The sequence below is a fragment of the Hippocampus bargibanti genome, linkage group LG02 (assembly GCF_051943395.1).
Source record: "Hippocampus bargibanti isolate YZ-2025 linkage group LG02, ASM5194339v1, whole genome shotgun sequence".
Classification (NCBI taxonomy): domain Eukaryota; kingdom Metazoa; phylum Chordata; class Actinopteri; order Syngnathiformes; family Syngnathidae; genus Hippocampus; species Hippocampus bargibanti.
This window is the reverse complement of record NC_142735.1, coordinates 19082930-19102847: the sequence shown is the minus strand read 5'-3', so window position 1 is coordinate 19102847 and position 19918 is coordinate 19082930. Positions and strand designations below refer to the sequence as shown.

General features: G+C 41.3%; 2 protein-coding genes across 3 annotated transcripts; both read right to left on the bottom strand.

The window, feature by feature from the left end:
- Positions 1-107: 107 nt before the first annotated feature.
- On the bottom strand, positions 108-6680 carry slc25a5 (solute carrier family 25 member 5). The gene is made up of 4 exons (XM_088989836.1): positions 6447-6680; positions 3277-3763; positions 1486-1626; positions 108-524 (listed from the first exon to the last, which is right to left on the bottom strand). The coding sequence occupies exons 1-4, from the start codon at positions 6555-6557 to the stop codon at positions 367-369; spliced, it is 897 nt and encodes a 298-aa protein (XP_088845962.1). The 5' UTR covers positions 6558-6680; the 3' UTR covers positions 108-366.
- Positions 6681-8966: 2286 nt separating this feature from the next.
- On the bottom strand, positions 8967-18139 carry slc25a43 (solute carrier family 25 member 43). 2 transcript variants are annotated; one of them, XR_016114184.1, is made up of 6 exons: positions 17752-18139; positions 16259-16500; positions 15940-16112; positions 12573-12707; positions 9458-11485; positions 8967-9380 (listed from the first exon to the last, which is right to left on the bottom strand). XR_016114184.1 is itself a non-coding variant. In XM_088989835.1 (5 exons), the coding sequence occupies exons 1-5, from the start codon at positions 18021-18023 to the stop codon at positions 11270-11272; spliced, it is 1038 nt and encodes a 345-aa protein (XP_088845961.1). In that variant the 5' UTR covers positions 18024-18139; the 3' UTR covers positions 8967-11269. The 2 variants fall into 2 exon arrangements, 1 of the variants encoding a protein (XP_088845961.1); XM_088989835.1 differs by having other exon boundaries at positions 8967-11485.
- Positions 18140-19918: the final 1779 nt, after the last annotated feature.

Below are 19918 nucleotides of genomic sequence, written 5' to 3'. Positions count from 1 at the left end.
TGACTCCCGTGACTCTAAATCTGTCAGCGCAAATTCAGACATTCTGGCAAACACAATTTCCAAATATGCCATCGGCCACTAAAAATTGAACAACACCAGGCAGGATGTTCACTCAGTTAGTTGCCTTTATTTCACTTTTTTAAGGAAAAGTTCCTGCATTAAGAGGATGACGTTAGGGTTTGGGCCAAAAAACACAGGGCGATAAAACAAAAACATGGGCCATGAGTGCATTGCAGATTTCAATTCCCCCTATCCCTCCCCCCAGGCACAACTAGTAGCCAAATACTAGTTGGTCCCTTATAAATATATTGCAACATGTCAGTCCATCCCAACGTACAAGGTATGTGAGCGTGAAAATGAGAACAATTACAGCACTTTCTTGAGCTCGTCATAGAGAACGAGCACAAAGGCGCCGCCCATGCCTCGTAGCACGTTAGACCACGCCCCCTTGAAGAAAGCCTTGCCGCCTTCATCACGAGCAATCTTCCTCCAGCAGTCGATGGTGCCACTGTACATGATGTCGGCTACAGGGAAGAAAAAAATGCAGGCATCACCAATCAAATCAGTTTGAGAATTTCCACATGAAATAAATTCAAATAATGTGAAACATCCTTAATCCCGCCTCCTTCAAACCACCATTTTTTTGTTAGGTGTTTTTAACTCATTCACTTCCAGACGATTTGCAAAAATATGTCCACTCCAGTGCCAGGGTTTTTGTCATTTTCACTCTAGTTGCAGAACCCACAGACTATTAAGTTTTAAGACTTTATAAACATTCAATACAGCGTAAGAAACCATAGACTCTCTTCTATCATCAGAAAAAATGTTTATGCCGATCTTATTTGGCTCTAGACTTATCTGCAATGAAAGTGGGGGCGGCTGTACAAAAGGCAAATGCTGCCCCGTCGTGGGAGGGAAAAACATTGCCAGAGGTCTGACTGGAGCTTGATTCGGAAAAAAATCGGCAATGGCAGTGAATGAGTTAATAAAGGAGAATGTCTAACAAACTATAAGCCTCTTTGACAAGGACATTTAAATGCTAAAATGTTTATGATGATTTGATCAATATGATTGATATCCGTCTTAATGTGCATGCGCTAATGCATGCTTTGTACTCACAAGAAAGGCAATTCAGTGCTGTAATAATGGCTCTCTAGAGCTGAGCCATGATTGGTTATTACCTGTGCCGTGAGCAACTGTGATGTCATTTTCCGTCAAAATTGGTGGACTTTACTACTTGTTTGATAATCCACAAATGCAATATTCATTAGAATGCTGTGTTCAGACAAATGGGGCCACATAGAACACATTCTTTTTTGTTCAGAACATTTGGAGGTTGACTTTAAGAATAGGCTAAAGCACATTGTTTAAAATCACATTTGATAGCATGCACGATACGACGACATCCCCGTCAATTTAGCTGTTCTAAAAATGTGGCTGACCAAAACAGTCAAATAAAACATAGAGTATGCTTGTGAGAATCACCTCCTTTGCGTCCGGACTGCATCATCATACGACGGCGGACAGTGTCGAACGGGTAGGACACCAGACCTGCAACCGCCGTCACCGACTGAGCAATCATCCAGCTCACCACGATGTGAGTGTTCTTGGGATCAGGGAGCATGCCTGCCAACGTTAACATGCACAAGGTTGGAAATGGCAAAAATAAGACGACAGAACAATGACGAATAGAGGAACACAAACATGAGAGACAAAGAAAAAAGAAAAGTGATGTAGAGAGCAGGGCTGTCATAGTCGAGACTGGACTCGACACAGTTTTTTGATGTTTTGATGTAAGTCGCACTCTTTGACATTTGTCTCGGATTCTCAAAATAATTTTAGTGAGTCGAGAGAGTAAAACTTTTTGTTCCTTCATCTGCACACAAAAAACGAAAGGGTTCTATGCCATCCAAAGAACAGTGTTGAGAATAATGACTTTTCTCAAAATTTATGGTCGTGAAAATACTTCTCTTAAAGGACAACCGACATCACTTTTTTGTTTCCTGACTGACATCAGAAAAATGTTTTATAGCATCTAAAATACCGGTAAAATTCTGGTCATTTTGATGCATCTGGAGAGAAATGTAGTGACAAACTCTTTAGTACTCACAGTACCCAAAAGAAGGCAGAAGATGGCGACAAAGCTCCGTGGAAATTGTCTGCTGGGACGTTTTGTAAGCGAACATCAAATACACTGTAGAAGTCTTGGCGCAACACACAACGATTCACCATCGCGTTATTTATGTGTTTTCCTTCTAATTTCGCCATCAACAAGGATCAACACAAAGTTTTCAGACCAAACAAAGTACCACAAAATGCATTGAGGTGATGCAAGGTATGTCCTTTCTCGGTTAGGGGCGTTCCTTCAGTGACGTAGGGTGAGGAGTCGTCACCAACTCAAAAACAAGACTTCCGGAATATTCAGCGCGTTTCTTAAAACGTGAAATATAGCTATATGCGGTGGAATCTTTGTAAAATACGCTCAGTAGAAGTCATTTGAAGCCATTTTACAAATTATGGACACCACTTTTCCGGAGACGTCGGTTGTCCTTTAAGGTTTATTCTTGATCTTATCTGGAATAAGACTTGGTGGACTCAAACCTGACTTGGACTAGAAAAAGATGGACTTGGCTTGAGCTCCGCTTGAGAGATACACAACTAAAGAGGAAAATATAGTTACATATCAATAGAAAGAAAGAGAAAGAGAGAAAGTGAGAGAGACAGAAAGAGAGAGAGAGAGAGAGAGAGAGAGAGAGAGAGAGAGAGAGAGAGAGAGAGAGAGAGAGAGAGAGAGAGAGAGAGAGAGAGAGAGAGAGAGACAGACAGACAGACAGACAGACAGACAGACAGAGAGAGAGGCAGAGAGACAATGAGAGAGAGAGAGAAAGAGAGAGAGAGAGAGAGAGAGACAGACAGACAGACAGACAGAGAGACAGGCAGAGAGACAATTAAAGAGAGAGAGCGAGAGAGACAGAGAGAGAGAGAGACAGACAGACAGAGAGACAATTAAAGAGAGAGAGAGAGAGAGAGAGAGAGAGAGAGAGAGAGAGAGAGAGAGAGAGAGAGAGAGAGAGAGAGAGAGAGACAGAGAGAGAGAGATTGGACATCATTAAGATTTGACAGAAACAAACAAACAGACAGACAGACAGACAGACAGACAGACAGACAGACAGACAGACAGACAGACAGACAGACAGACAAAGAGGAACAGACAGATGAATAGACAGAAAAAGAAAGAGACACAAATACAATATAAAGAGACAGACGTGGCCTGACCCTTGGCGGTGTCGTAGACGCCAAAGTAGGCGGCCCTGTAGATGATGATGCCCTGCACAGACACGCTGAAGCCCTGGTACAGGCCCTTGACGCCGTCCGACTTGGAGATCTTGACCAGGCAGTCCCCCAGCCCTTTGAACTCCCGTTCACCCCCGGCCTTGCCCACATCGGCGGCCAGACGCGTTCTGGCAAAGTCCAGTGGGTAGACGAAGCACAGCGACGTGGCCCCCGCCGCGCCACCAGACGCCAGGTTGCCGGCAAAGTACCTCCAGAACTGCTTGTGTTTGTCTACGCCATCCAGGAAAATCTTCTTGTATTTGTCCTTGAAGGCGAAGTTGAGGGCCTGGGTGGGGAAGTATCGGATGACGTTGGCTAGGTTGCCCCTCCAGAATGACAGAAAGCCTTGCTCCTTGGGGATGCGGACCACGCAGTCCACAATGCCCTTGTACTGCTTGTCCACCGAGATCTGCTTGCTGGCATGTTGGACCTGTGGGTGGAGCATAAAAACAAAAAAAGTTAGCAAGTGATTAAAACTCATTCATAATTTTTCAGATTAAAAAAATGTCGTGTTATTTGAATCAAATTGTATTTTGACAACAAAAAGAACAGTGGTATATTTTATTTTGGTAAGAAGAAGTAATCTTACAAGAGTACACAAAAACGTAAATAATTAAAGTAACTAAAGACAAAAGTCTCTAGTAACTCTACTCGTAAATTTCTGAAATGCAACTTTATTTCATCTTTTTATTTTGTTGGCCGCATTAAAAGTCGCCTATTTCCGAGAACAAAGGCATAAAATGCTGAGAGAAGTCACTATGTAATGTCATTAAAATCAAAGTTCAGCGGGAATAGAGTCATATTTCAATATTTCAAATATACACATTTACTCTCCTAATCCAATCATTTCAGATGTTAAAAAAGTCAAGTGTGCCCTTTGCCACGTGCGAGTGTGAAAGTGCCAAGGGCACCTTTGCATGTCTCATGAGACTTTTGCGTCTTTGTACCAGAGTGCAAGCCAGACACCAAGCATTTAACTATTCACACCTCCGCTTACATTCCCTCCCTTCAACTTCATCATACTCTTGATCCTTGTGGCGACCTGGACATTAAAAATATTACCGATAAAAAGTTTTGAATGGGCGTGTTCATAATGTTGGAAAATCTTTTCATTTCCTCTGAGAATGTATAATCACTCTGGGGTTATTGAGTGTTTGCCACAATCGCAAGCAGAGTGAAGAGGTAGAGTGAAGAGGCTTTTCTTTTTCACTGTCTTGCTTTGATATGTATTTATTTATTTGTTCATGACTCAGATTTGATCTTCGTTTTACTCCCTGGAGCTTTCTAGTATCTTTGTGACTATTTTATTGCTTGTATATGATAGTTGTCGATGTACAGCACTTTGTTTGCAGCTTTGTCTGTTTGAAAGTGCTATATAAATACATTTGAGTTGAGTTGAAATCTCTTTATTGTACTGACCTTGATTGTATCCTTTTATGTAATCATGCTTTTAATCATTATCCCTTTGACTCTGCAAAGCGATAAGGCAGAGATGACAAAGTCCAATTTGGGAGGCCTTGCGCCAACATGTTTTTACATGAAAAAGCCCAAATCAAAACACCACCTGAAAAAGTTTAAATGTTGAAAGTTTATTTTTAAAATTAAAGTAAAACAATTGCTAATTTCCCCATTGAGGGACGATTAAAGGGTTTCTGATTCTGCTTGCGACATAATATCACTTTTTTATTGGAAATACAGTAAAGTCTCGTTATATCGATATTCAAGGGAGTCCGTAAAATATCGATATAACCGGGACTATCGATATATCCGACCCTGTTTGCATGTAATTTTCTCCGTGCGTGCATAGAAATAGTATCGATATAACCGGGACTATCGATATATCCGATATCGATATAACGAGACTTTACTGTATGTATATAACAACAGTTACTGGAGCCTATTCTAGTTGTCATTTGGGAGTAGGCAGGGTATGCTCTGAACTGGTTGCCAGCCAATCACAGCAACAAGAAATCACACCTTTTTTCTAATGTACATTTTAATATCACAAGACATCCCGTTTTTTTATGTAGATATCACATTCAAACTGAAGGCCACTTCTGCTGCTTGTTGAAGACTAACACCAAGCATTGATTTAGTAGTATTTTCTTGAACTAGATTTAACAACGTATCCGTTGTTTTACATCTTGAATTGATTTTAGAATGTTTACTAAACAACAACTGAAGTGGTTGCCCTTCTTCCGTTTTTTCTGTGTGTCCCTGAGTAAAACAAAAAAAAATATTTGAAAAACATATTTAATAATAATAATAATACATTTCATTTATAAGCGCCTTACAAAACACTCAAGGACACTTGGATTTGCCCTGCGCATGAATAGTGCTGTACAAAGATATGTCTATTAGCTTCCAACCAACTCATGCCACACTAGCTTGGCAGAGTGCATGTTTACGCTCATGCTTCTTTTCTATGTTTGGTCAGTAACTGAAGCTCACCATGAATGGAGTTTAACATGACATGCAATCCAGTGTTCCTAAAACACTGTACCAGGGAGGGTTTGTCACATGTGCCATAAGAAACTATCCAATTATTTTTTAATTCATATATAATCAGACGCTATTCACAAATTATCAACGAATTAATCATTGAACAGGTCTTCATAGCATAAATGTTTAGTCAACTTTAGTTAGGTATTGATTGAAAAAAAAGATGCAACTTGTGAGATCATTTTTCTTGTCAAAACGGGCATTATGAACGTAAATAAATGAGAGGAAGCTAGTTTGTTTACAAATATGTTTTTTTATCATGGAAAATTATCAAAGCAGACTTTGCTTATATGGACAGTAAAAACTCATGTTTGCCTTTGTAACTAAGTGATTTCTACATTCTCCTTTTTTAACTTTTAAATGATTTCAGGATTATTTTGAATTTTAACGTGATGTACATAATTTTTCTTTTTGTTAACTTGTGTGACGAGATATTGGCAAAGTAAAATATATGCCCAACTATGGTTGGAGAAATATTTCCTACATAGCAGAGCCATTAAACGCAACACGACAGGTTTACATCAGTGGTCACATACTGCTGCTGAAGAGTCGTGAGATATTATCGGTATCGGTCAAATGATAATTTATTTAAAGTAAGGAATGACAATGACCTGAAGCAGAAGTTTGACCCTCTCAATGGGAGCGACTGCGGTCTTTGAGATGGCAGCAGCGATACCCCCAGCCAAAAAGTCCTTGGCGAAAGAAATGGCTTGTTCACCCATTCTAGCTCCTGTCGATTTTTTTAAAAATCTGTACAACAAAAACAAAAAACAAAAAAATTAATAAACAAAAAGTCGCCTCCCGGCTGCGCCCTTGCCGTCCACTGTTGAAATGGCCAAAGTTCAAGTGGCGCAGGAGGGATTTAAAGAGTTATTGCCCAGAGGTAACAGCGCCGACTTCCGCTCTTGTCGCCCATTGGTGGGAAGCAGCGGCGAGTGGGCGGGGACTATCTTCCAAAAGAAATTCGCTGTACAGTACATGACTGTACCTGTTCTGAATGGAGACCATAAAACAAGTTGTGTAGTGTCCAATGATTATTGAAATTTTATTAATTCAGTTCCACAAAACACCACCACTTTTGTCGTATGTTTCTATTACCGCTAATAGAAAAATATAAACCATTGGCATATCTGCCTTAGTCATGACTGTAAACTCAGCAACTGCTAACAGTGAGTTGAGGAGCTTCATTTGTTTTGTTGAACACAAAGCTATTAGCATGTTGCATGATTGGCATTAAGCGGAAAAACTGGTTGAATGGATCACATGACTGGCATTCATAAAAAAAACTTTATTTGTAGTACCGTATTTTCCGGTGTATAAGGCGCACCGGAGGATTAGGCGCACCCCCAATAAATGGTGTATTTTCAAACTTTTTCCATATATAAGGCGCACGGGACTATAATTCATTTCAGTGAATGAAAATATACTGTAATGTATAAATATATCCATCCATCCACCCATTTTCCGTACCGCTTATTCCTGATTTGGGTCACGGGGGTGCTGGAGCCTATCTCAGCTGTCTTCGGGCACGAGGCGGGGGACACCCTGAATTGGTTGCCAGCCAATTGCAGAGCACACAAAGACGTACAAGAGTCACTCTCACACTCACACCTAGGGACAATTTGGAGTGGTCAATCTGCCTGCCATGCATGTTTTTGGAGTGTGGGAGGAAACTAGAGGACCCGGAGAGAGACCACGCCGGGCTGGGCAGAGCATGCAAGCTCCACACAGGGAGGCCGGACCAGGATGCGAACCGGCAACCTCTGCACTGTGAAGCCGGTGTGCTAACCACTCGACTACCGGGCCGCCTTGTGTAAATATATGTTTTCCAAATATGAGGTACACCACATATAACGCGGTACAGAAGAGGCTAGGTCTGTGTAAGCTCAGTCGTACAGGAGTGGTCCATCGATGACATTTTAGCTCGGGTCCTCTACCAGAGGCCAGGAAGCTTGAGGGTTCTGCGCAGTATCTGTGCTGTTCCCAGCACTGCGCTTTTCTGGACCGAGATATTTGATGTTGTTCCCGGGATCTGTTGCAACCACTCGTCGAGTTTGGGGGTCACTGCCCCGAGTGCTCCGACCACCACAGGCACGACTGTCACCTTTACCTTCCAGGCTCTCTCCAGCTCCTCTCTGAGCCCTTGGTATTTCTCGATTTTCTCATGTTCCTTCTTTCTGATGTTTCCATCACTCGGGACCGCTACATCCACGACAACAACTTTCTTTTCCCCTTTATCTATGACCACGATATCTGGTTGGTTGGCCTTTACCATCTTGTCGGTCTGTATCTGGAAGTCCCACAGGATCTTTGCTTGGTCATTCTCCACCACCTTGGGAGGTGTTTCCCATTTTGACCTTGGGGTTTCCAGTCCATACTCCGCACAGCAGATGTTTCGGTATATATATATATATATATATATATATATATATATATATATATATATATATATATATATATATATATATATATATATATATATATACAGTAAAGTCTCGTTATATCGATATCGGATATATCGATAGATCGATAGTCCCGGTTATATCGATACTATTTCTATGCACGCACGGAGAAAATTACATGCAAACAGGGTCGGATATATCGATAGTCCCGGTTATATCGATATTTTTTCGGACTCCCTTGAATATCGATATAACGAGACTTTACTGTATATCGGGCGAGAGCAACCAGAAAAATTTTAGTTCGCTGACGAAGCCTCTTGGATGAGAAGCAAAACAGTTTTTTTTTTCAGAGACCTGTCGTGGCGAATATTACCTCACATATAAGGCGCAGTGGCATATAAGGCGCAGGATCCTCTATTGAAGAGAATGAAGGCTTTTGAGCCTTATACACTGAAAAATAAGGTACAGTAAAGTCTCGTTATATCGATATCGGATATATCGATAGTCCCGGTTATATCGATACTATTTCTATGCCCGCACGGAGAAAATTACATGCAAACAGGGTCGGATATATCGATAGTCCCGGTTATATCGATATTTTTTCGGACTCCCTTGAATATCGATATAACGAGACTTTACTGTATATTCATAACTTTTACTTCAATCAAGCGAAAACGGACAAATTGTCACAATGATGAGGAATCGTTGCTTTAACGAATTTCAGTCCTTTCATCAAAACATTTTTATTGATTCAAGTAGCATCATAAAAAAAAATCATTCTGAAACATCTATCGCACATATTGTACAACACACTCAAATATTCATCAAGGCACCATTTACGGCAAGAATGAGCATTGTTTATGTTAATTAATGTACTATAATAAAACATGAAAATAGCCCATTTGAAGTAACCTAGACAAAAGATGTGGAAATGTGCACTTCACCATTTCTATTTATAGAAATCAGAAGGCATCAACAAATGGTGAGTATAGTTTTGCTTTGTTTTAATGCTGCTGTGCCGATGACCATTTTGTGTTTGGGAGCCTTTTCCTGAGCATCTTCATCTTTATTAAGTTCATAGAGTTGCTCATTCTGTAGCCACAAGGGGACACGAGCCAGTGTCTTATTGTGCTGGTCCCAAACCTGGATAAATACAGACGGTTGTGTCAGGAAGGGCATCCGACATAAAAGCTTGGCCAAAACAAACATGTGAATCAAACCTCTGAAGATGGAGGACACCGATTCGCTGTGGCGACCTTTTGAAGGGAAAAGCCGAAAGGAAGGGCGGCCCGGTAGTCGAGTGGTTAGCACACCGGCTTCACAGTGCAGGGCTCACCGGTTCGCGTCCCGGTCCGGCCTCCCTGTGTGGAGTTTGCATGTTCTCCCCGGACCCGCGTGGGTTTTCTCCGGGTCCTCCGGCTTCCTCCCACACTCCAAAAACATGCATGGCAGGCAGATTGAACACTCCAAATTGTCCCTAGGTGTGAGTGTGAGAGTGACTGTTGTACGTCTTTGTGTGCCCTGCGATTGGCTGGCAACCAATTCAGGGTGTCCCCTGCCTCGTGCCCGAAGACAGCTGAGTTAGGCTGCAGCAACCCCCGCGACCCTAATGAGGAATAAGCGGTACGGAAAATGAGATGAAAGCCGAAAGGAAAAGAAGAAGGCATTAAGGGCACTTTAGCCGGCATTCAACTAGATTTGATAAAAATGCAGGACTTAACAGATAAAACCTACTTGATGTAAGGAGGTAAAAAACACATCAGGCAGCTGAAAATAGAAGGAGTTGATTCCTCTAGAGAAGTTGTTTATGAATAAACTGTACTGTTTGAGGCTGCATGTTAACCACAGCATTTTGTCGCGAAAGGTTATACAAACAGTACTTTCTTCTTTATAACACTGACAGAAAAAGAGGTATATAGTCAGACACTCATTGCAGAGGAATGAGTTCTAAGAATAGGCACATCAATGAGATACAATGTTGCCTGTACACATGGTTAGTTTTAAACTGACACAGAGACATACTCTTTTTAAGAGAAATAACAACTGCTTTGTTCAGGAGATAGATTAGTGCTGTTGGATGCATGGTTTGAGGAGCCGACAATTAGAGACAGAGCCCTGATGCGTATGCGGAACTGCGAGTCACGGCTTGGAATTGAAGCGGATTACATGGGACAGGAGATGTGACAGTCTCTTTTTGTCAATGAATGTGATAGCTTTGTGTTTGCTTTCAAAATTTAGCTTGTAGCAGACGTATGCATATTTTCAGCATAACGTCCCTAATCCACTGGTGAAAAGGATGCTTTGATCCTCTCCTCTTTTATCTGTAACTGCTTTATACAACAGAGAGGGTGCAGAAAAGTGCTTGAATAACTGTCTGCGTCTTTTGTGTTGTCATCTTATTTGTAAGTTTTTTTTGTTGTTGTTGTTGTTTTCACTTCAAGATGGCGCCGCTAGAGTGGCTGCCTTTACAGTAACTCCTAGATTTTTTTTCTACTTATTGTTTTCCTTTTCTCTTCCTTTCATGACTTTGCTGCTGTGAAATGGGAATTTCTCCAATGTGAGATACATAAAGGTACAGTATTGTCATTTTCATTCATTCAAAAGGTAACACATTCAATTAAAAACGACAAAAAAGTAGCATCAATGAGCAAATAAGTTAGAAGTTATGTAAAAACGGATCAGTCAATAAATAAATACAGTAGGGCTATATGTAAGAAAGCATTCACTTTGTAAAAAGCCATATAACAAATGTATTAATAAACAAATACCTTTCAAAACACAATGGAGTATTAAGTGACCGTTCTTGTGGTGTTTTGTTTTATACATACACGTGTGGGAGAGATAAAACTATATAAAAATGGGAAGTGGTGTCTCTATACAGTGTCACATCTTTTTATCACTGATGAGTCTAGAAGGTCATGATAAACATGGCTTCACGGGAAAGGCACATTTTGTATTTCATATGAGCTTGTACAGGTGGATTTTTGCACTGTCACAATATATTCAGCATTTTTCCTCCTCCGTGGAGGTTTTCACCATCGGTTTCCAATGGTGGATTGGCTGGCTGCTCCATAGCCTCTATTCTTCAGGTAGCGCTTGACCTCCTGCAGCTCGGCCGGCCTGAGGCTCTGGTCCACGCCGGGCGCTGGCGTGTAACTCAGCGGTGACACAATGTAGCCGTTGCGGTACAGGCAAACCTGCTTGCAGAGTTCGAAACAGGCGAAGAGGAGACCGAAGTAGGGGACAATCTGGAAATGATACCATCAAAGTTGGCATATGCTCACGAGGAAGAAAGGACAGAATGAAGAAAAAAATTGAAATACCAGCAATAACAAAATCGTATTAGCATATTACAGTGTCATTGCATAGGAGCTGTAGGACAGAATAGGACAGAAAAGGAATGGCTAGGAGAGGGTGAGGCAAGGTGCAAACAAGTAGCAAATAGCATATTTTCCTGTGTATAAGGCGCACCCAAAAGCCATCATTTTCTTCAAAAGATGACCCAGCGCCTTATAGGCCGCTGTGCCTTATATGTGAAGTATTATTGAGTCACAACAGATCTCGCAACTACGGTCAGCAGCCACCAACTCCATTTCCCCCTGTAGAAGTAGTGAGTAACCCCAATCTCTCCTGTAGCGCCTTATAATGTGGTGTGTCTTATATTTGGAAAACTTTGAGATATTTATTTATTATATTTGAAGAACTTGTTTTCATTCATTTCATTTCATGGAAAAAGTTTGAAAATACACCATTCATTGGGGGTGCACGTTATACACCGGAAAAAACCGTAAGCTCTACCTTGACTTTTGTAGTTGTGAAAGTTCATGCAGCCACCTTGACATTTGTGGCTGAAATCGGAGAGCAGAGCATGCTGTTCCCAAGAGAACTTTGCCCACCTCACTCGTGATATTCTTGCTATTAATTACTCACTCTGCATTCTTTATCATGTGGCCATTGCCGACCCTCTCCCTTTTCCCTCCCCCGTGGCACCCTTTTACCTCCCTCATGGGACGCTCATGCTCACCGGCACGTGCACGTGTAGGGCGGCCAGTTCTACTCAACATGGATGACGAATATGGACTGCGCAAGACCATGATTTGCTTAACTCAAGTAATAACTCAAACGTGACTTGACTTGATTCTTCCCACACAGTAACTTGGGATATGCTTGAATTACTGATCACCCACACACAATTTCACAACTTTTTCACTATAGTTCAGAACTTTTTTAACCTCAGGAGCAATAAATGAATACATTTTCAAAAATATATTTGTGTATTTTAAATGAGCTCCTATCTGGCAATGAAACCGGGCCCAAATAATGATGTCACTGTACCTTGATCGTATTGGCGGTAAGGCCACTCCAGAGTGAGAGGATGCCCTTATTTTTGACCACCTGCACAAAACAGTCGGTCACGCCGCTGAAATGCACATCAACGCCACCGAAATGCGGTAGCCGGGAACTCTGCGCCTGCAAAGAGAGCATCAGAAAGAACTTCACGTTTAGCAACCACATAATGTCCTTGCTCCACATCACACTTGTCATCCTGACAAGCTCGAATACGACTTCCCGCTGGGAAATTTGGCCGTAAAAATGTTTCCGAGGGTCACAGAGACCAAGTCGATTCCAACACCTCTTTTAGTTCCATTGCGCTGGAAAATCTCCAAGCTGTTAACCCTCTTGAACCTGCAAAAGAGCATTTTATAGCTTGGGAATGTATGATCCTACCTCCCCATCTGAGGTCATTAACTGGATGAGAAACAGGTTCATTTTCATTAAGAAGCAGGCAAATGAGTCGGAACGCGCCGGCATCATAAACTGTCACATGGGATTCGGGGAACAGCAACTTTTAGAAAGGGGTTTATTGACGCCGCATATTTACAAGGAGAAGTCCTGATGAGTACATATTGAAAATGCATCACGACCTCAATCCCTCCAGTCATTTTTTTACTATTTGTACGGACCAAAGAATATTGCTTACTACTGATTTTGGATTGTAGTAAAACTGGATGAGAGTTTGTTTACAATATTTTGTTTATGTCAGATGTGTCACGTTTTGAGAGGTGGTGATGGCGGGTGCGGATCCCAAAAAGCAGGCAGGAGGGAGCAGGAGGTTGTTTAACAAAATGTAATAAAATAAAGGTTAGCAGGAACAAAATGTAAAACATCAAAATGATTTGAACAGAAAAAAGTATCAAAAGAAAACCAAGTGTAAAAGTCCGCCAAGGTTAAACAAAAACATGCACAGCAATGTGTTTGTTGCGATTGCAGACAAAAGCATGCAACAAACAATGAACCGACACCGGATGGTCGTGCCGGGAGTCCTTTTAAGTGTCACTGATTAAAACGACCAGCACCTGCGAGGCTGCAGGCAGGGCTGACGTCGCTACCCGTTGGTCGCCAATCCGAACGTGGCAGTTCGCCACTGATCGGGACGACCAGCACCTGTGCAGGTGCAGGCGGGGCCGACAGCGCCACCCGTTGGTCGCCAACCAGATCATGACAATATGAAAGCGGCTAAAGATGAGAAAAGTGGAGGGTCTGCCTACTTAAAGTATGTATGCACCCGTCTAAAGCGCGACTAATGATACATGTATAACATGTTTGCCAGAAGTGTTTTGAATAAAATGCCTACTGTGTGTGGGATGATTCATTGTAATTCCAATAAACTGAGGCTTTCGAGTAAAGCTGAAGTTTGGGTTTACATTTAAAATATAAAACAGCAAGTTTTCTTTTTCGTTTTTTTTTTGTTTTGGGCAACAACATTTTATCTTATTGTCAAGTTGGTCTGGAAAAGATGCTGAACATAATTTAAAAAGACAATTTATTACATATCAAAAATAAAAAATAAAGTTTTAATTTTACAAGTATTAATGCCACATAAATGTATTGAGGAGCACAGTTATGCCTCACTCATTGTAATATGAAGTTGTCTTACAAGTATGACAAAATTGTCCCACTCGCATGCAGTAAGGCCATAGGGTCATGTGAGACAGTGGTGAAAAAAAACCCTCACTCCATTCTAACAGTGCACTGAACTGTTTCACTCGGAGGGCCCAGAACTACTGCAGTTTTATCGAACTTGCAGCATGTACTTAAGTTGTCTAAATAATGAGCCCAAGTTTTGTCCTACAGTGAGGACAAAGAGCATCTTACTACATGGATGTTAAACTGGATATGAAAGATTGATTGATTGATTGAGTCTTTACATAATTGTAATAAAATGGATATGGAAGATATAGGATAAATGCTGAAATGGCTTTCAGTCGACAAGTTGTGCACTTAGAAGTCAAGTGGCTAGTTTGATGCTGATAGCCAACATCTATCTTTAGACGTTTTATCAAAACCTTCTGCTGCAGGACACCCCCTGCCCCCATGCATTCGCATTCCCAGCTGCTGGCAGCTAATAATAATAGTCCGCACATGGAACCGGATGTAGGATTGCCGTTTCTGGGGGCCGCCATTGTCCCCTTGTGTCCTTGCAAACCAGTTCACTGAATAAATCATCCCAAGAGGTGGCATATTGAACTTCTAGTGACCAGCATTATGAATGTAACACAGCCACTTGTCATTCACACCTGAGACATTGCAACATATGAGGCATATGTAGGCAGGCCGAGGGAACAAGGCTAACTGGGTCCGATTTGGATCATTTCAGTTTGGAGTGTACAGTACTCACTGTTGCTGACTGCAGTGTGGCTATGTCCTCAGTTATTTCAATGGGGCAGTGAATTTATTGTGTTGGGCAAGCTGTATATTGACGACTACTCAAAGTAGCAAAATCTAATTTCTTCGGCAAAGGTCCATGAAACCATAAACACATTTGCATCGCCCCCTTTTGGACTAAAGACGTTAATACAACAACTAAATATAATGTATGTCCACTCTTAATACATCCCGTTTTAAATGAGATTTTAAGGTCAAAATGAACATGTACAATTATGGAGTTAGTTATAATTACTATATGAACAAAAAAATTAAAGAAAAGAATCAAAATAAGGAACAAAGCTTTTTTGTCACTAAAATTGTGAGTGATGTTGTGCAGAGGTGCGCTCTCATTGTAGGGGAATTGAATGTTCCGATTGTGCATTTACAGTGCCTAAATTATTTTTAATCCAATGAATTATTAATTACAATTCAATTCAGTTGTATTGGACTTTTAATACCTGTACAGACCAACATTAATTTGCCTTTGTGCAATATATTTGAATTTAATAATTTGACGATGTACAGTTTATATTTTCCAATATTCAAGTGCAATTTTGATCTTGAAACCGTGTACAATGTTATGGTCACTGACAATAATATTAAAACACTTCCTAGAAATGTAATGAATGATTTTGACGTATCAGGAATCCAATCAAAATTGCGCTTTCCGCCAACTGCAGCCCCCACAGGAAATGAACAGTGAAAAGGCGAGAATATGTACTGTATTTAGTTTTATCGGCGAGCCATATGCAATCATCAAAAGAGCCATATATGGCTCGCGAGCCATAGGTTCCCAACCCCTGGTCTAAGGCAATGTTAGTACCTGGATAGCTCTTTTTTAGGGAGTATTTGTAAAAGGTTCATGAACTACATATTTATTTCAGGATAAAAAGGAGCTTTTGTGGCTTTATTTCAATTAAACAAAAAATACATTTAAAAAATGGAAATCATGGAGAAAAGTGTTCTCCCCTCCATACTGCATTCTGCGTCTTACCTGCATTTTGCGTTTGACAGTCTCAAATGGGTAGGAGAGCGTTTGTGCCACGCCTGCTGCCAGGCAGCCATTAATGAAGTTCTGTAGAGGAGAGAAACGGAAAGGGGGCTCCCGCCACACTTTGTCCATGTTCGTGTACACCACGTAGCATCCCATAGAAAAGGGAAACACTCCTAGAAACAAACAAACAAACACACACACACACACACACACACACACACACACACACACACACACACACACACACACACACACACACACACATGACACAGGGTTTAGGAATCAGTGATGTAGATTGCTTTTCCTGGTGTCTGCATACCTAAAACAGTGAGGGAAAAGCCCCTGTAGAGCGCAAGTAGGCCTTCGGTGCTGTGGATCTTGGCCAGCGTGTGAACAACACCAGCATAGGAAGGTTCCCTGCTGTTCTGGATGATCAACCTGGTCTCAGCAACCTCCAGGGGATACGTGGCCAGGGCGGCGGCAACGCCCGCCAGCCCGCCCGCAAGGATGGCCCTCGCCTGGGAGATGAAGCCGAGTTCGTCCATGTGAAGGTGGACTATCCTAGGCACATATTGAATGTTACTTGTTGCTTGTTTCAAGCATGACCCCACTCTCATAAAAGGCTGTGTATTTTACTGCACCAATTCGCAACCAGTGTGCCTGGGCACATTAGCATGCCATGAGAGCTCTAATGGTGTGCAGAGAAAGTTTTCGGATTTTACTGAGAATTTTATTTATGAATAACACATAATGTACAATATCTTCATCTATTTGACAGTCACAAATATATTTTTAATAAACCTGGGAACTGTTTCTAACTCTGAAAGAATTAATATGTCACCACCAAGTGGACTGTTACTCATAAAATGTGTGCTGGCTAAGGAAGTGTGAATGCTGTTTTCCTGGAACAGCTGTACGGGTTGTGCAGATGGGTGGTTATATTTGCATTAGCACGTGTCTTAGATGACAGTTGTGGTTTTCTTGCTAACATTTACAGATAGCAACTATCACTGCTGTAGTTGTAGCCACCTAGGTGTTTATTTATCAGCCATATATCGTTGCCAATACGTCGCGTTTTGACCGATAGTAATTTATACACGTAGTTCCCGTAAGCCCTCTATCTTTTCTTTCAGGCGACAATGTTTGTATAGACTTCAATCGACGAATCGTCAAATGCTGTTTTATATTTTCAGACAATGGCCGTGCATTAATAATTGGCGTGGGTGTTTAATCATCAGATCTTAGGTCAAAGGTTTGGAAGAGTTCTCAAGTGCTGTATTGACATTTTAATCAATCACAAGACCCAAATCTATTTTGACCGATAATGCACTCAAATGTTGTGCTTGTTTGACAATTATGACGCTCTTAGATGTTTAATTCGTCAAACTTACAAGTAATCGTTTTATTTTTTTCCCCTTTTCCTTCTTTCTTTTTTTTAACGATTAGTGAATTCCTGGCAGTTTAACGCAGGGTGGATTACATGCCAAGGGTGTGCATATCGACTGAGAAAATAAAGCCCTCCGATTGGCTAAGAGAAAACAGGAGCTCAGAAACAGGAAGTAAATCGTCAAAACAAACACTGACTTCTACGAAATCCTGATAAATGTTACGTTCTTAAATTCCAAGTTTATTAAAGGTAGTGCTTTCCGCCAGTAGAAAAGACGATAAAACCCCGACTGTGGTCGGTGTTTGTGACTCACCTCCTATTGCTGCAATAGGGCGACTAGCTACAAACATAGTCCAATATATCACCAGTCTAGGCATAATACCCCACCTGTCTTTACAACACAAATTAAGTCAATGCGGACTTACTTTCTATAGGTGGTCATGTGTACTGCGGTGTAAGGGAACAGGCGAAAGCAAGAGACAAGATTCCCCTTCCAAAAGCCTTTGAGTCCCTCATTTTGGTAAATGATGAGAAAAGTTTGTCCAAAACCTTTTTTGCTGTGAAATGTTCCCACTTGACTTTTAATCTTCACCACTTCCAACGGCGACGTAGCGCTTTTACTGAATAAACCCGCAAAACCGACGCACGAGAAGCTTTGCGAACTTGTTAGCCTGTTGTCCTTTTTAACAGTGCCCATATCGTTATAATTTGCCTTTAAAAGACGAAAGTAAAACTGTTTTTCCTTGTCCGAACGCTTTGTTTACACGGCTTAGACATCAGTACAGTAACTATCTGTGGAGCCCACTGAAGGCGGATCAGCTACACGACTGACGTCATTAGTCTGCAGCCGAAGTGACATCCAGGATACACTAGAGGGCGCCGCGCGCCAACGATTGCCTTAACTTGCTTCATGTTGCTTCAGGTTCGCGTTCCGGTCCGGCCTCCCTGTGTGGAGTTTGCATGTTCTCCCCGGACCCGCGTGGGTTTTCTCCGGGTCCTCCGGTTTCCTCCCACACTCCAAAAACATGCATGGCAGGCAGATTGACAACTCCAAAATTGTCCCTAGGTGTGAGTGTGAGAGTGACTGTTGTATGTCTTTGTGTGCCCTGCGATTGGCTGGCAACCAATTCAGGGTGTCCCCTGCCTCGTGCCCGAAGACAGCTGAGATAGGCTCCAGCAACCCCCGCGACCCTAATGAGGAATAAGCGGTACGGAAAATGAGATGAGATTATTTTCATTTGGCTATTTTACGTTTTATTTGCAATTTTATTTGTTAGTTAAATTAATGTGATAATTTATAAATGCTATTATGAAAACACAGTAGCTAGAAACAATGAAAACATAATTCAAAATGATTTCAATGTCTCCGTTTTAAGAGCTACGTTTGTTTTTATACAAAAAAGAAAAACACAGTGTTTATTAATTTATAGTATATTGTCATTTGATATTATTGCTCCACAATGCTGCGATTGGCTGGCAAGCAATTCAGGTGTACGCCGCCTCCTGCCCGAAAACATGCCCGGGTTCATTGTGAGGATTGGGTGATTATAATTGTATGGGTTTTGATTTTTTTTAATACTCGATGGCTATTTATATATTCCTCTACAAATAAAGGCAAATTGGGGAAATACATTATTTTAACAAACATTTTATCTCTTTATAAACAAATCACTGAAATGAGTTTTGTTAACCGAACGTGAATCACAATTTCGCCCTCACAATTTTATGTATACGTCATTTTCTTGTTTCCTAACTGACATCAGAAAAACGTTTTATAGCATCTAAAATACCCAAAACACGCAGGCTGATATTTTTAGTCAAATGCAAAACACCAATAACAATGAGTTAAAGTGTCCCAAAACTACTTCAAAATGACCTCAGAAATGCAGTTTCAGAAGGTCCCGTCCCCTTTGTTCGTGACGTCAGGCAAGGACGTCTTGCCTTGCTCTAGAATCAAAACAATGGCTTCAGATTCGGAGAAGATGCTTTCTTGTCACTCATCCAGTTATGAAGATGATTCAAATAGTTCTGAATAGGAAAGCAAAAATGTTTGCAATCGATTAAAGAAGTCATTCCGTATCAATTCGAGCCATCAGGACTCCAATGTAGCGTCCCAGAAAATGCACAAGATGGCGCCCAAGCTCCATTGGAAATGGGCTGATTTCTCTTCTGGGAATTTGTGTCAACTAGTATCAAATACAGTAAAGTCTCGTTATATCGATATTCAAGGGAGTCCGAAAAAATATCGATATAACCGGGACTATCGATATATCCGACCCTGTTTGCATGTAATTTTCTCCGTGCGTGCAAAGAAATAGCATCGATATAACCGGGACTATCGATATATCCGATATCGATATAACGAGACTTTACTGTAGTAATCTTGGTACAACACACAACGATTCACCATTGCGTTACTTATGTGTTTTCTAATTTTGACATCAACACGGATCAACACAATGTTTTCAGACCAAACAAAGTCCCCAAAATGCATTGTTTGTCGCTTTCTCGGTCACGGGCATTCCCTCCGTGACGTCACTTCGGGGATCATCATCAACTCGAAAATAAGACTTCATGAATATTCAGCGGGAG

Bases quoted from the DNA above. Each gene is read 5' to 3' on its own strand.
- slc25a5 (XM_088989836.1), bottom strand. From the start codon at position 6,557: ATGGGTGAACAAGCCATTTCTTTCGCCAAGGACTTTTTGGCTGGGGGT. The intron at 1,627-3,276 runs GTCAGGCCACGT...TAACGTTGGCAG, and splicing joins CGTCTACGACACCGCCAAGG to GCATGCTCCCTGATCCCAAG. The intron at 525-1,485 runs GTGATTCTCACA...TCTTCCCTGTAG, and splicing joins GCAGTCCGGACGCAAAGGAG to CCGACATCATGTACAGTGGC.
- slc25a43 (XM_088989835.1), bottom strand. From the start codon at position 18,023: ATGGGCACTGTTAAAAAGGACAACAGGCTAACAAGTTCGCAAAGCTTC. The intron at 12,708-15,939 runs GTAAGACGCAGA...CTCTCTTTGCAG, and splicing joins CTGTCAAACGCAAAATGCAG to GCGCAGAGTTCCCGGCTACC. The intron at 11,486-12,572 runs GTACAGTGACAT...TATCATTTCCAG, and splicing joins TTACCGCCAATACGATCAAG to ATTGTCCCCTACTTCGGTCT.